This window comes from Nyctereutes procyonoides, unplaced genomic scaffold (genome assembly GCF_905146905.1).
Source record: "Nyctereutes procyonoides isolate TBG_1078 unplaced genomic scaffold, NYPRO_anot_genome, whole genome shotgun sequence".
In the NCBI taxonomy this organism is placed as follows: domain Eukaryota; kingdom Metazoa; phylum Chordata; class Mammalia; order Carnivora; family Canidae; genus Nyctereutes; species Nyctereutes procyonoides.
This window is the reverse complement of record NW_026575128.1, coordinates 5,567,724-5,583,941: the sequence shown is the minus strand read 5'-3', so window position 1 is coordinate 5,583,941 and position 16,218 is coordinate 5,567,724. Positions and strand designations below refer to the sequence as shown.

The window sequence follows — 16,218 nt, the reverse complement described above, 5'->3', positions numbered from 1 at the left end:
CTTGGCCTCAAGGTACAACTCAGCCAGAGCCAGGCGTGTGCCTGAGGGGGTGAACGTGGGGGACAGAGGCCACGCCTACAACCAGGGCACCATGCCCACCATGTGGGCAAAGGACGGGCCAGCGGGAGTGGGGGTGACTGGGCCCTGGGGAATGTTTTGGGGGCACTGGAGAGGTAGGGTGGGTTCATTCTTGGAGGGCCATAAAGGCCCAGGGGAGAGGCTGGAGCTTAACTTGGCACCGGGGGACCACGGAGCAGGGCAGAGCTGGGCTTTGGGAGGCTGTGTGTGTGTGTGTACACTCAGGATGGCCGGAGGCTCACGAAGTGGGGTGGAGAAGCCAGAGCTGGGTGCTAAAATCACCCAAGGGAGAGGCCTGACCCAGGGCAGACGGGTGGACAGGAGAGTAGTAATCAAGGCATCCTGAAGGCCCAGCGCATCAGAGCATCAGAGCCGGCCCCTTCCCCTCCTGGCTTTGCTCCTTGCACTTTGTACACCCCACCCCCGGGCTGGACAGATGCCCTGGTGCGAGGTGGGGTGGCCGAGCCCCTGGCCCCAAGGTCCCAGGAACGTGGAGAATTAGGGGCTCATGCTGAGTGTCCTCCTCAGCCCAGCAGGATACATTGACAGTTTCCAGAGAGCAGAAGTGGCCTCATGACAAATACTTGATGGTGGCCACATGGAGGTCCACCCCCCTGGAATCATTGAGGCCTTAGAAACCAAGGGTGGGAAATTCAGAACCCATGTGCTTCAACATCTCTCCAAAGATAAGAGCCAACTCCGGTTCCCAGACAACCAATCACGTTGCTTAATCTTTGCTTAAACGCCCCCAGTGACAGTGAGCTCACTACTCCCCAGGTAGGCACCCCCTGGTGGGTAGAGTTTCTCTTACCCAAAGTCAGGTCTGTCCGTCTGCACCCCGAGCCTTTCGTTACTTTTCCCAGGTTAAGCCTCCCCGGTGGCCCTCGCTCACGGGGCGACAGCTGGGGTGTCCGCCACAGCCGGGCCGCTGGGGTCTGCACCCCTCCAGCCTGCCCGCCCCGTCACATTCTCCGAAGGGCCCAGGCCCAGGCCACACCGGGTCCCATCAAACCCCCACGGTCTCGTCCCTCCCTCTCCTGAGCACCTCCTCCCTCCCGCGCACCTTCTCCAGGCCATCCTCCTTCAGGCTGATGATGTCCAGATCAAAATCCGTCCGTAAGCCACTGGTTTTGTTGAAGACGATCCGTCCAGTTAATCCTTCCCACTGAGCCTGCCGGAAGGGAGAGGGGAGAGCGGCAATTCCTCGGGCTCATAAATCATCATTCAGTACAACTGTACAATGCTTCATTTTAATTACTCTTTGCACCGATACTGTTCCCCCAAGACCATGATTAATTAATAATCACCTCCATCATTGCTCGGGCTGTGGTGCGAGCCAGCGATTTCCATAAATTCTATTATGCTCTTTAGCCAGCTTTACATTTGCACCTTCTCGTGTACAACATCGATCTCAGATGCACTCAAATGAGCCCCCGCCTTGAAGCGACGAGGAGGGGGGAGCCCGTGTCGGGTCCCCAGAGAGGGGCAAGGAGGCAGGCGGGCAGCTTGGGGCAGGCAAGAGCCGCATGGAGGCAGAAAAGGCAAGAGGCCAAGCCGGCCCTGGCTGGAAGGCCTGAGGCTTGGGGTAGAGCCCTAGGAGGCAGAGAAGCCACCCCCACTGCCCCCGGGGCTCCAGCCCCACGGGGTCACGGTTAAGCACACAGGGGTCAGAATGCCGGGTCCGACTGCAGTGAGCTGTGTGAACTCGGGGACTCCACTTCGCCCCTCTGCCTCGGGTTCCTCATCTCCAAGGCGGAAATCCTAACAGGACCAAAATGCCATGAGGGTGGAATGAGAGAAGTCCCGCAAGATACTTCGGACAGCGGGCGGTACGTACAGCCCGAGCCCTGGACCAATGGGAGCTTCTGTGATCTCTTATTGCCCTCAACGACATCAACACAGAGACGCAGAGGTCCAGAGCGCACGCGGGACCCAAGCTGAGAGAAGCCCCACTCTTCTAGCTCAGCGGTGGGCAAACCGTGGCTGGCGGCCCACGTTCCCCCGCCGCCTGTTTTTGTGAACAGTTGATTAGAGCACAGCCACACCCGTGTGTTTACTCATGGTCTTTGGCTGCTTTGGCGCAGCCACGGGCAGGCCTGAATAGTCACAAAGAGACCATCTGGCCAACAAAGCCTAAATGTTTACTATCCAGCCCCTAACAGAAAAGGTTTGCTGACTCTGTTCTAGAAAATAGCCTTCCTGTGGGCCCAGGGGATGCCTACAAAGTACTTCCCGCTGCTCAGGGCGGGTAACCCACAGCCCCGGCAGGTGGGCCAGGTGAGGTCAGGATTCCCATCTTACAGAGGAGGAGGCAGGCACTTCGCCCAAGCTCACAGGGTGGATGAGAGCTCCACACTGCCCCTCGGGTCCCAGGGCCCCACCACCCAGGCTGGAGCCTCTCTCTCCCTCTCTCCTCTCTCTCCCTTCTCCGTGGAGGTAGGAGGCTGTGAGCACACAGGTAAATGCCTAAAATGCCACAGGCTTTCTGCGTCTTGGAGGACAAACCCATATATCCGGGAGTCCTTGGTAACCAGGAAAGGCTGGGGGCTGGAGGACAGGAGAAAACCTGGAGCTCACACAGCCCACTGGGCCTGTGGGGCAGGGGAAGGCCTGAGCGTCATTAACCACACCGGGGTCATGATGCCCCTTAGGTTCTGAGAAGGGTTCCAGGGCCTTTCCCTAGCTGAGCATCCCTGACACTTATGCTCCCGCTCACAAGGTGACATCCAAGTTCACAGGATCATGGATCCCTGGAGGCCAGAGTAAAAGCCGTGGGCTTCTCCAAGCACTTGGGCAGCTGGAAGACATCACAGTGTGTGCAGAGGAGAAGCCTGGTACACTAACTTGGGCAGAGGGGCAGGGTGTGGTACACTAACTCAGGCAGAGGGGTGGGGCCTGGTACACTAACTCAGGCAGAGGGGTGGGGCCTGGTACACTAACTCAGGTATAGGGGTAGGACCTGGTACACTAACTCGGGCAGAGGGCAGGGCCTGGAAGCAGTCCAGGAGGCCCTAAAACGAGTTGGACGGGATGAGCCCTAATCTCTCCGAGCTTCGGGAAGGGGAAGATGACCCATTACCTAGGTGTTAAAAGAAAATGTATCACATGCTTAGCGAGTGCCGCGCACACATCCCGAGTAAGCGGTACATCCCCTCATTTCCCCTTGGTTGTTTCCTTCCACGGGGCTCCCCTTGGAAGCCCCCGGGCTGGCACTTGGATGGGAGGAGGGCTGGTCACCGGGCCAGGGCCCGAGGCCTCCATAGAGACCTGTCATAGCGGGCTAACCTCCTTCCCCGAATGCACTGGTTTTGTCTCATCACGATCCTGCCCAGGTGGGTGTCGCTGTCACCCCCATTTTATTAGAGGAGACACCGAAGCTCAGAGGGGGACTGAGCCATCAGTCATCTGTAGGACACAACTCTGGTCTGCAGGGATGGCGTTGAGGAGCTTCGGGTCACTGTGCCCAAGTCCTGCGGGGGAGGCTTCTAGAGCCTGGGGGCTGGACACGGGGCTGGGGCCAGGGATGCAAAGATCAGAGAAGGTGAAGACCACTGTTCATGGCTTCACAGAGAAGCTCAGCTCCCCCCGACCCCCCAGGCTGGCTCCCCCTCCTCTGCACCCTCAGGCTCCCTCCGAGCCCCCAGGGGAAATCACAGCAGGTGCCTTCAGACCTGCACTCAGCGAAGCCTTCCCCCTTGTCAGCTACAGAGGGATTAAATGCCAGCAGGGGCACCGACTGCCTGCGGGCGGGCGGGGAGGGCGGGCAGGGCCGGGCAGGGGCAGGGAGCGCCGGCAGCTCCTCCCCGTGACATTTCCCGGCCTGCCCGCCCCTTCCAGCCACCGCTCAAGACTCGCTAAATGAAAGATGCTTCACACGCTCTGAACTCCGGCCTGGTATTTCCCAGCTCCTCTCGGAAATGCCAAGTCTTTAAAATGATTTACTGTCATGCAGTCAGAGGGGGAGGCGGGCGACTTGGAAATGGTCTGAGGGAAGACGGGTGCTGGGCTCAGGCGGGGGCCCTTGGGTCCCGGTCTCGGGCAGCCGCGGCACTGCGGGCAAGCCACGTGGCTGCTCCGGGCCTCCGTCTCCACCGCCCTTCACCACTGAGCCTCAAAAATTCCAAGGGGTGCAGGGAAAGCAGAGTGGGGGCCCCCAGAAGCCATGTGGCCCAGAGATCCTCGTTAGCTGGAAACCCATCATGGAACAAGAAGCCCCGGGGAGGGCAGTGGTGACGACACAAACAACAGGAACAGCAGCCACCCTGTCGAGCGTCCGCTCTGTGCCGGGCTCTGGCCTAAGCGCTCCACACACACCCTAACTCGCTTCCTCCTGCCAACAACCCCAGGAAAAATCTCCAGAGTAGAGTCGGACCGGAGGCACAGAGAGGTTCAGCAGCTGGTCTAAGATCACACTGCTAACATGTGGGTCAAGCTTCGAAGGCATTTTTGTGCAGCTCATAAGGTCCCAGGGTTGTGGCTTGGGTCACTGACCCCCACCCAGGGGCCTGTGGCCACTCAGGCAGAGGCCTGTGGATGGAGGGGGCACAGGGGGTTAGGCGTCAGGCCCCAGGGCTCCCCGAGAACCAGCGGGTGCTCTCCCAGGCTAACCAGACCTGCTCAGGGCACTGGACAAGCAGCCTTCCTCTGTAGTTTTGAGGGGCAGGAGGAGAAGGGACCATCCCGATGCTCTCCTACCTACATACCTGACCCTGGATGGAGCCCCTTCCAGATGTGAGGGGAGCTGGTGCCAAGGGCTTCATGCCTCCCTCACCACCACGGTGGGATGACGTTTGCCAGGTGAGGACACGGACACCCGGGGACGTCTCGGACACACGTGAAGCCGCCCCGCTGGGAGAGGCAGACGAGCTCCATGGTCCTGTGCCCCATCCCCACTCCTTTCAGCCCCGTTCCCAAGCAGGACGGTGAACCGGGCACCTGTGGGAAAGCTGCCCTGCCTGCTGACTGTACGCTGGTGGGTTCCTGCGTTTGTCACTCTCCTGCAGCTGCCTTCCTTTGCCCGTGGGATTGCATTCCTGATGCCAGGACTCGGCTCGTGTCTGCTCCCTCCCCGGGCTGTGAGCTCTGCGCACGCAGGCGATCGTTCGTCTCAGCCCCATTGGATCCCGGGGCACAGCTCGGTGCCTGGCACCCAGCAGGCCCACACAACTAGCTGCTGAATAGCCGAACGAGGGCTCGTGGCAGCCTGCCCCTCTTCTGGTCCAGTGTGGCTGCTACAACCCCCCTCGGGGGCTTCCCTCGACTGCACCTGGAGCTGCCCGGACATGTCACTCCCTCCGACCCAGGGTCACCCTGCCTGGATCTGCTCCCCGAGCCTTCTTCATCCACCATTTACCGGGATTTGACTCTGCCCATGTGCTGGGCTAGATGCTCTGTGTACAGTTTGCACACCGTCTCCTCAACGACACCGAGGCAAGTACTCTTTATGCCCACTTTACAGTCAAGGAAACTGAGGATCAAAATGTTAATCCTCTCACCCAAAGTCACCTAGCTAATTGTGAGGCAGGCAGGATGCTTGCTTGGCCTTGGCCTTAGCTTCCCCACCCGTAAAACGGGAACCATGAACTGCAATCCAGAGCTTACAAGGGCAATGACGATGGAGGGTCCTTCAGAATTACCAGTTGGCATCGCGAGTACCAATGGTCATCTTGCAGCAGGACAGATTTCTGCTCTCTGGATCCCCTGAAGCAGCCCCACGGATGGGACACCTTCACAGCTGCCTTGGTGCCAGCAGAGCCAGGCCGGGGGGCCCAGGACATGAAGAGGAGTTTGGAGGGCTGATTATCCAGCCAGCCTCCTCTGCCCTGCACCTGCCCTGAGCCCCTTCCCTACACGGCGTCTCATCTCAGCTTTCTGGTATCCCTCTGGGGGGCATGCTTCATACCCCCTTTTGCAGATGAGACCATCACGGCTCAGCCAGTTTCTCTAGCTTGCCCAGGGCCACACAGCCAGAGGCAGAGACCCTCATTGCACTGGAAAGCCCAGGCAGGTCCTGTTGACACTGCTGAGCACCCACGGAGAACCTCCCACGTGCCATGACCTTAGCTTCCCAATCACCCTGTAAGACTGGTCCTGTCCAGGTCATTTTTGCCCAAGAACACTGAGGCTGGGACATGCAAACCAATGTGCCCAGGTTTGTGTGGCCTGGAAATCGAGTCCTCCTGACACCACACCTGTGTCTTTGCTCTGCAACACGAAAGACCCCCAGGGGAGGTGGCCTTGGGGGGCTATAGGGGGTTGCAGGGGAGCACTCACCTCCTTGATGAAGTTCATGAAGCGGCCGCCAAAGCGCCAGGCCTTGTGCCGATGGCACTGCAGGGAGTTCACGGTCATCTGGGGTGCCCGCTGGTAGCACACGGACACGATGTGGACGGCGTCGTACAGTAAGGCCGCATCGGTCTGGAGGGGAGGGACAGGGCCTGCCTGAGAGCACCTCCCAAAGCCCGAATGCCCTTGACCCGAGCTGCTCTGTCCCCTTTCCCTTCCCTGACCAGGCACTTGGGGTCCTGACTGGGGAAAGGCCCCAGTGACCCCATCCATGCCCCCAGTGAAGGCCAGACTTGCATGAGCATCCCTGTTCTTCTAACACCCAACTCCAATCCTCTCTGTAGCTCAGACCTTCTCCTTCCAGACTCTCCTACCTCATTCCATCACTCCTGCTGCTCCTGGGCCCCATTCACACCTTCTCCTTTCCTGCCTCCCTAGGCTCCAGCTGGTCACAGCTCCAAGTCCTTTGTGCCCAGGGCCCCATGTCCTCGTCCCTGTGCTTACAAGCCTCCCTTACCACCCTGGGATGGGACTGTCTGACTCCTTGTGTTCCTAAGGTCTGGCTGATGATATACAGGGCAGGTTTTAGGAGGGGAAGTGGTGCAAGGGAAGAAAGAGATAGGGAGGGAGGAGAGAAGAGAGGATAGAAGAGGGAATGGAGGGACACCTGGGTGGCTCAGCGGTTGAGCACCTGCCCCTGGCTCAGGGCGTGATCCGTGGTCTCAGGATCAAGTCCCACATCAGGCTCCCTGCCTGGAGCCTGCTTCTCCCTCTGCCTACATCTCTGCCTTTCTCTCTCTGTGTCTTTCATGAATAAAAAAATAAAAATCTTAAAAAAAAAAAAAGAAGAGGGAATGGAGCAGGGGTTGGGGCTGGGGGAGAGGAAGGGAGGCCCTGGCTCTGGCCCCTGGCTGAAATACCATCATCACTCCATCCAACAGGCCGGACTCTGCCCGGGGAGCCGCCTGCAGCCGCTCCATGGACCACTTCTCCACGATGGCCGAGACATGGGGATTGTCCACGTTGAGGATCCGGAACCCCGTGAGGTTCACCCCAGAGTAGCGGTAGGGCTCCAGGTCTAATGCATACAGATCCTTGACAGAAAGAGGTTCCAGTAAATAAAGGTGTGGCCTGCTGTAAGCTCCAGCCACCTCTCACCCTGGCCACCGCGGCCCCACACTCCCTTCTCCCAGCGCCCAGAGCCCAAGGCTGCAGAGCCCTGCCCTGCAGGAGGGGAGGCCTGCGGGTGATGGAGCACCTGCCTGAGCACCGGACGTGGGCTTGACTGGAACTGCCTCTGCCTGGTGGCTGACCTCATGTACTCACTGCCGGACCTCCGGCAAGGGGCTCAGCCAGTTTCTTCGTCTACAAAATGGGGATCGTGCCTCCTTTATGGGACCTGGTGCAGCCCAGAACCCAAGGCCCAGCCCAGAACATCAAAGGAGCTTGGTAATGGTCACCACGGTCATTTCCAACGGCGGGGGACCAAGAGCTCTGGGTCTGGGCTTCTCCAAGTTACCCTGAGGGAAGCTGAAGGCAGTTATTTTATCCCCCGCCCCCTGCAAGAGGCTATTCTAAAATACTCTTTTCTAGCTTTTGCACCGTGAAAGGAACCATCAGAGAAATGAACGGGCTGAAAGGGAGAGGTACTTGAAAAGACGCTCCACGTCACTCATCATTGGGGAAATGCCCGTCAAAACCACGAGTCGCGACCACCTCACGCCTGTCAGAATGGCACAATCAGAAAGAAGCCAACAGGTGTTGGCGAGGACGTGGAGAAAAGAGAACCCTCGCGCCCTGTTGGTGGGGATGCAAACCGGTGGACCTGCTGTGGGGGACCCTCAAAAAATTAAAAATAGAGCTACCCTAGGACCCAGCAATTCCACTTCTGGGTATTCATCTAAAGAAACCAAAAAACAAACAAACAAACAAAAACTGATCTGAAAACATCGGTGCACTCCTAGGTTCACTACGGCATTACTTGCAACAGCCAAGAGAGGGAAGCCATGGACGTGTCCATCGATAGATGAATGGGTCAAGGAGGTGTGGCGTCTACACACAGAGGAGTAGAACGAGATCCTGCCCTCTAGGACACCGTGGCGAGGCCCCGGGGGCGTTATGCGAAGTGAAGTCAGACAGAGAAAGACAAATACCGCTTGATTTCACTTATACGTGGAACCTCAAAAACAAAACAGACAACACACGAGCAAACTGGAGGGAGAGGGGTGGGAGGATGGGCAAAACAGGTCAAGGGGATTGAGAGGTACAAACTTCCAGTTATAAAATAAGTCAGTCCCGGGGAGGTAAGGTGCAGCTTAGGGAATGCAGTCAACAAGGGGGCAGTCACTGGTGACCGATGATAACCACAGCTTCTGGGGCGATCGCTTCGTAAATGCGTAAAAATATGGATTCGCTATGCTGCACCCCCGGAATGAATATAGCATTGCAGGTCGGTGATAATTCAATAATAATAATAATAATAAATAGTCTTTCTGCTTGGGACTCCAGGAATACCGCTGCCTTCTTCTCTCCGCTCACCTCCTACATCTCCAGCCAGGCTTCCTCACGCCCTGCCTCCTCGGGGCGGCTGACTCCCAGGCAGCCCATCTGTTCACGGCCAGGCCTCACCCGTCTGATGTAATAAGTGGGCCCCCCACCCCAGGCCTTAACGCGTGGGGCGGCAGAGCTTCAGGTGATCTGCAGCTCCAGCTCTGGGGTGAGGTGAGCAGGGCGGGGGCGGCATGGAGGCAGAGAGTGATGGGGTGGGGGTGCAGGGGAGAAGCCGGGGAGCTAGGCTAAGGGGAAGGGACAGTGGTGGGGACGTAGGGGAGAGCTCCGTCTTGTCAAGAAAAGCTCCCCAAGCTTGTAATTAAGGCAGAAGGTGATCACCGTGTCCTTTCCGGGCCGTGTGGAAGCATCCCGGCCCAGGCCTGCCGGGCATGGAGGCCACGGTCAGCTACTGGCCCCGGGCTCTGGGTTACCCTGGAGCTGTCTGCCCCTTGAGAAGACAATCCCGGACGCTGTGGTTTGTTGCCCTTGCAGGACAGGAATGCATTTTGTGACTAGCCGAGCAGCCTGACTCTGTGCATCTCCCTCCATATAAAAACCCGATCCCCCAAAAGCTCTCTGATTGCCACCCTACTGGTTCCCTTGTTAGCGAATGGACTTCATCTTTGATACGTGCTCATCCTATATTTGCGTGGATGACGCTTCACTTTCTGCAAAACACACTATGATAATCTAGATTGCTCCCTTCCTCCCAGGAGGGGAAACAGGAGTCCTAAGGTCCTCCTGGGCAACTGTGTCTTCTTCCCCTGGCTCCACCCTTGTCCAGCTGCCTTCTGTCCTGGCCCCTGGTCCACATCTTCTTTCCTGGGAGAGAATGGCAACCCCCCGCCTCCCCGTGGGCCATACTTTTCTCTGCATGGCTGCAGTCATCCGGCATGGGACCCAGGCCATCACGCCCCAAGCTCTGGTTAACTCGATGGTGGATCAAGGAACCATGAGCCCAAGGAGCAGCTCTTCTGTGTGGCGCTGACTTCATTTGGTCTCTCGGATGTTCCTAATTGACGCTAAACGGCTCCTGCACCCCCGAAATGGGCCCTTTCTGGAAGGCACGGTGTTGGCTTCCTCTTCGAAGGTTCAGGAAGTAGGATGTCGGGGAGAGATCTGGAGGAGACTTGAACCCCGGGCAAGAAAATTTAGTCCTAGCTTTGCCCAACCACATAGGGCGCTGATTCTAGGCCCAGACTTTGGGATGGGCAAGGGGCTGGGGCGGGGAGCAGGAGGTAGGGTCTTTGGCAAGATGAGCCAAAGGGTGGCCTGGCCCAGTGTCAGTGGGGAGTGGAGGGTGGGCACCACCACCCCATCCTGACACCCCTGCAAAGTAGCTGCTTAAATGGTGGTGACCTCTTGCAGGTGAGGAAACGGGGGTGCAGGCATGAGGTAGGTGACTCTCCCAAGGCCATAAAGCTAAAAGGCAGAGCAGGATTTGAACCCAGGGCTGTTTCGATGGTATGCTGCAGCTGGCTTGCGCTGGCCTGAGGGAGCCAACCGTTAGCACTTCTCAGCTCTTTGCGACCCGCGACCTCACATTGGCAGCCTGACCCCGGCCGTGGTGGGAGCATTTCCCCGTGGGAATCAGAAGCACCGCAAATCCAGGGTTTCCCTCCCGTGCACATGGAGAGCCGGTTGTACACCACCATCTGTCTTATTCAAAAACTCCGATGCTCTTAGGTCCCCAGGGGTTACCAAACACATGATACACATCACAACTGTCTTTGGAGCTTTTCTGGGGGGGGGGGGATGTAGAGGCCGCAGAGAGTCTGGGGGCCTGGCCTGGCAACCCTGTGACCTGAGAAGCCCCTCACCTAGGTCATTGTTCCCGATGGGACCTCGCTGGGGGCAGGCGTGCAGAGAGCGGTGGAGGTTGGGGGTGCCTCTGTCCCCTGCAGCCCCGTCCTGAGCACGGGCCACGGGCACGGGAGACAGCCCGCGAGGCCAGGCCATCTGGGTTTCGGGCGCACCTACCCTCCCTACCTGGGTGGGTTTGGCTGCCAAGTGTCGGCGATGATGACCACGGGACCTAGGAGGTGGGGTTGTCATGAGGAAGGAACGGGGTCGTGGTTGTGTGCAGGACACTTCGGGTGCATGGCCCATGCCAGGTAAGCATCTGACAAATACTTGTCTTCTGCCCCCTGAGGCAGCAGGTAGTGACAGCCACGGGATGCAGCCCCAGGGACGTTCCTGGGTGTCAGGGCCTTCCTGCCTCACCCGTCGGGGCGGCACAGAAACAATCACCCTGAGCTAGTAGCTACGAGCACCCACAAACGTTAGAGCAGCGGGCCGTGTTCCAGGTGCCCTCCGTGCACTAACCCCCGGAGTTCTCATTTCCACCCTGCCCCAGGAGGGCGTCCTTATCACCCCATTTTGGGGGAAGGAACTGAGTCCCAGAGAGGTCTAGGCTTCATGGCTGGAGAGCAAGGGAGTCCAATCCAGGCAGTCGGGCTCCCGAGCACCTCCCTCTCCCTCCGTCCACACAGCATTCAGAGGGGCCTTTCGGAAGGATCAATCCCAGCCCGTCCCTCCGGTGTTCCTGGATCCTTACTGCCTTCTCAGACTCCAAGGTCCTTAGTTAGCTTACAAAGCTCTCCGCCCCTCCCGCCCCACTTGTCCTCCCACCCTCCCCCACGTTTGTTGTTTCGGAAACCAAACCACCTTTGTTTCCCTTCCCCCCTCCTCGCTGACCACTGACCCCACCGTGCAGCCCCTCATCCCCCCCATGCCAGCATTTGTGCAGATGTTCTCTCCTGTGGCCGGGAGGTCTCTCTTCTCAACCTTCTTGTGTGGGCTATTTTCTGAGATCCGATTCAAGTGGCACCTCTTCCGGGAAGCCTCCCCTGACTGCTCCTTTACGCACGCACAACAGGGTGGGTTGTGGGTGCTTCTGCTCTTATCTTGGGACCTCTTGGCTCTCACCCCTCTGATAACAACTCATAATGTCTGTCTCCCCCCAGGAGCCCCTGAGCCAAATACTCCTGCCATCCAACGTGGAAAGAGGAAGGGTCAGCCAGCCGAGTCGCCCTCTGGGGGCAGCTAAATGGCACTGGGAAGGGCGTGGGCCGGGAGACTGGTGTTTCCCATCCTCCTCTCCGGGGATGCTGGAGGCAGGGTTGGGTAAACTGCCTGGGGGGAGAGTGGGACCCGTAAGGGGACAGCTCACCTTCCATGAAGGCAGGTAAGGGGAGGTCGGGCAGTTTGTTTTGCAGAATTGGAGACTGTGAGTTTGGGGCCAGAGCTAACTGCGGGGGTCATGGAAGAGAAGCTGACCTCTGCGCCCTCCGGGGGGTGGGGGAGAGGGGTGCCAGGCTCAAGCCGCCCCCGCACGGGGCACAGCCCCTTCCCATGCAGCGCTGACTGCATGGATACATGAGGCCCAGAGGATGCCAAAGCATCAGCCTGCCCAGGGCGTCTGTGCCTCGGTTCACCATCCTCTGGGACCTGAGGCCGACCAGACTCTGGGAGGGGTGGCATCTCTGGTCCGGGTGGAGGGTCCAGGGGCTGCAGACACCAGCCCTTCCAGGCCCCAGATGGAGCACTGGGTCTGCAGACGCTCACACAGTGGCGAGCTCGGGCCTGACGGCTGGGGTCCCCTCCCTCCCCGTCACGCCGAGCCCGGGTGCACAGAGCGTAGGGTTTGCGGCACCAAGTGTCCCCACTCCCGGGACGCGAGGGTGGCGAAGACCGGGGAGCTGCCCAAGAGGCCTCTTGGTCCAGCTCCAATCCCGTGTCCAAACCGCCCCGGGCCGAGACCCCCCCAGCGCTGTGCACAGTGAACTGTGCACAACCTTGTGGCTTGGCAAAAAGTTGCTGTTCTCGATGCCAAATGTTGACACGCTGAATTCAGTATCGACGAGGGACCTTTTAGAAACATTCAGCATAACATAATAGACTAATTCATTAGCACCCCATGGGTCTGATGGGTAGAAGCTGAAGCTCGGAAAACATTGCCTTAAGGAATGACAGATGAAAATATCTTTCCCATGATATAACTGTTATTGCCGGGAAGTGGCATTAATTGTGATTGCTTATCTATTAATTTATTATAATTCTTTTTTCACCTCCAGGCTTCTACCTACACACGACACGGACCAGGGGCTCAGCTGGGGCTGATTAACGCGGGGTTATCTGGGAACGGCTCGAAGCTGGCTGCAACAGATAGTGGCCGCTGGGGTAATTAAACTGTCTTCTGCGTGGAAGAGGCAAGTTTCGAGAATTTTCTCAGAGGCGAAGAGTTGGTGATGCAAGTTTCCTAAAGGGAAGGAGATCCGTGCCAAACGCCGCGGCCCTCCGAAACGCAGCCTCCACTGGCCAATGGACAGAGAGAGGCAGGATCACGAGGTGGACTCTGAAGCCAACAGGACTGGAAGGAGGATCCTGAAGCCGGAGCCGGAGCCAGACAAGGGCTGGAGTGGAGGGGCCTGAGGGACAGAGCTGCTGCCCCGGTCGGCAGGGGGGTGAGGGGACAGATACGCCGGGGGACCCGCGCCCCGATGCATACACACATCCTCAACTGCAAATGCAGGACTGTTTGTAGTGCAGGGGGTGTGCCTCCCTGGGGGTGCAGATCCAGTCTCCCCGACCCTCACGGGGAGGCCCGGGGAGGGACGGGCGGTGGGCTGGAACAGCCACACACAAGACCGGGAGTCAGGAGCCAACGCCTCTCTACCCGTGACCGGCTGTGAGACTCTGGGCAAGTCATGCAACCTGTCTGGTCCCAGGTGTGCCCATCGATTGACGGGGAGCGAAACCCCTCCTCTATGAAGAGGAAAACCAGCCATGTGGAGAAAGGGCTTAGGAACCTGTGAGGTGTGGGCCCTGCTGAGATTTGTGGAGCCTCCATTCCCCCCATTAGTGTCAATCACCATCCCCGGACCAGCGCTGCGGGGTGCGGCCAGAGGAGCCCAGCCAGCACCGCACACAGCTTTCCACGTGACAGCTCCCGGCACCCCCCCCCACCTGCCCTGCTGGGCCCCCTTCTTGCTCGGTGACCGTTCTGGGCCTTGGTTTCTCCTTTCCCGTAAAACCAAGAGATCATACCTCCCTTGGAGAGGTGCTCTGAATTTCGGATGAGATGGAGTCCGCTTAATACACAGGAGGCACTTCATGCGCCGAACCCTTACGGACGTAGCACTCAGATAATAAGCACCAGGCCCTCGACCTACTGCTCGCTCAGCGTAGCCACGCTAGGAGGCAGCGCTGTTTCTGTGGCTCGTGTAGGTGGGAAGAGGAGGCACAGGGGGGTGAAGTCACGGGCCCAGGAAAATAGAAGAACCTTGACTCTAACTCAGGCAGGCTGGCACCAGCGTCCACGCACGGTCTGAGCTGCTGCTATGACAAGGGTGTCGATAACTTCACTGGTTACTTTCCACTTTGTATGCCGGTCATTCACTCATTCAGCCCCTAATGCAGCACCTCCTGAATGCCAGGCACTCTCTGGGCGCGGGAGCTGGACAGGTGAACCGGACACCCTCCTCGATCCTTATCTGCACCCAGGAAGCCTGCCAGCTGGAGAGCTTTGTGTGGACCCCACACTCTGCACACACACACATACCCTTGCCCCGGTGCCCAGCTCGCTGCCGGAGGCCTTGAGAGCATCTGTACGTGGCTGCCGGGAGTGAGTACATGGCTTGAATCAAGGAGATCAAAAAGTAAGAGAAGTGGATGCTTTTAGGGCTGAAGGAGGCCCCACTGCCCTAGGACCCTGCCCTGAGCCTCCCTCCAAGACCTCTAACCTTAAGCCCAGGAGGGCAATGGCATTAATGAAAGAAACATGGGGTCACTAGGGAGGTGCCCTCTCTTTGGAGTCTTGTCTGAATGGTCATGCCAGGCCACAGGGCTAAGGGCCTAGAAGTTGGTCTCAGCACCCTAAGGGCCCAGGATGGGTGGACATGGCTCTCATGCCGGGGACAGGGCCTGGGGCCCCTGGAATGGGCCCCCTGTACCTTCCCAGCCTTGCTCCTCTGCCCTGGTCCCAACTCCACACGGAGGTGGAACATGGGGGGTCTGGTGGCCTCACCTTCCGGCCTCTAATGACCTTCCAGGATACAGTGTGACGCGGAGAAGTCAGCTTGGGGAGGCAGAAGTCCGGAAGGGACTTGGGGAAGAAGGTGCTGGATTTCAGTCACCAGCTTCCAGGACCCCTTTCTCCCCACGTGACTCCTGGCAGGTCCCCGGATCTGAGCTCTGGATCAGGTGAACGTGCGGGGGACGGGGTGGGGGCGCTGAGCTCTGCTGTGGGCACAGGGTACAGTGGGTGGCGAACTAGCAGTGCTGTGCTGGGAAATGCTTAGTAACCAGCTCTCGGGGGAGCGGAGGTTAAATTTGTAGTATTTGCCAACTTCGGTGGCACCGATAGTCCTTCCATGGCCAATTTCCAGGTACTACGTGCGACCACCGAACATGGGTTTGGGAGCAGAAGACTACGACTGGCTCTAGCAACCAGAGCGAGCCCAGCCCAGCTCCCCAAGGTGCGGGCTTGCCCCTTGGCCTTTGCTTATGTTCTTCCCTCCGCGTGGAACGCTCTTCCTCTCTCTCCTTGGCGAACTCCTACTGACCCCTCAAGGCCCTGTTTAAGCATCTGCCTCCTTGTCTCAAATGTCATGAGACACTCAGCGGAGCCCGGGCGCTGGGGAAGGAGTGTTACCTGGGTGTCAGATGGACGAGGGGATGCGGAAGCCTGCCAGGTGGAAGCGAGGCTGACGAGGATGGCAGGAGCCTGTTCCAGTGCCAGGAACGGTCAGCGATGCCGCCACTCGCCCCAAAGCTGGACTGGGTGGGACAGTCCACCTGGGGCCCCAGGGAAGTGCGAGAGGGGTCGGCTCCAAGACAGGGTGGTTGGTTGGGCGGTGGCGTCCCTCTGGCACAGGGATCTCTTTACTCTGCTGATTTCAGGCCACAACTAATCATCCTAATGGGTTTAAATGGCCCTGAATGTTCTGCGAGTTTGGACAGGACCCATCTGGAGCCTGAGTGGGCTGGCCCAGCTGACAGCCAGTGGGCAGACCTCAGCACGACGCTGCGGGAATCCAAAGCAGCATTTCCTTTTGTTGTGCGAGGGCCTGAGACATCACAGGGGAGCGTGTGGGTGGGAGCCCAGGGTCAGCATCCTCAGAGCAGCTAATACTTGCACAGCTCTTCACACCAACCAGGCACCGCTCACAGCATTTTGTTTTCTGAGCTCATTTAGCCCTCATGGCAATTCTAGGAGGTAGGAGCCACTATGGTGGCCATTTTGCAGACGAGGAAACTGAGGCAGGGAGGTTCAATGACTGGCTAGTGATCGGAGGGGCTTGT

At 58.6% G+C, this 16,218-nt stretch overlaps 1 protein-coding gene across 2 annotated transcripts in view; it reads right to left on the bottom strand.

Annotated features, from left to right (window-relative positions):
* Nucleotides 1–16,218, bottom strand: part of GRIK3 (glutamate ionotropic receptor kainate type subunit 3) — a 217,190-nt gene that overhangs the window by 48,574 nt on the left and 152,398 nt on the right. For both annotated transcript variants that reach the window (XM_055341917.1, XM_055341918.1), the window contains exons 6-8: nt 7,284–7,457; nt 6,352–6,495; nt 1,142–1,249 (exon numbers count right to left, since the gene is read on the bottom strand). In XM_055341917.1, the coding sequence (XP_055197892.1) occupies nt 1,142–1,249; nt 6,352–6,495; nt 7,284–7,457 (426 nt within the window). The remainder of the gene's footprint in view (nt 1–1,141; nt 1,250–6,351; nt 6,496–7,283; nt 7,458–16,218) is intronic.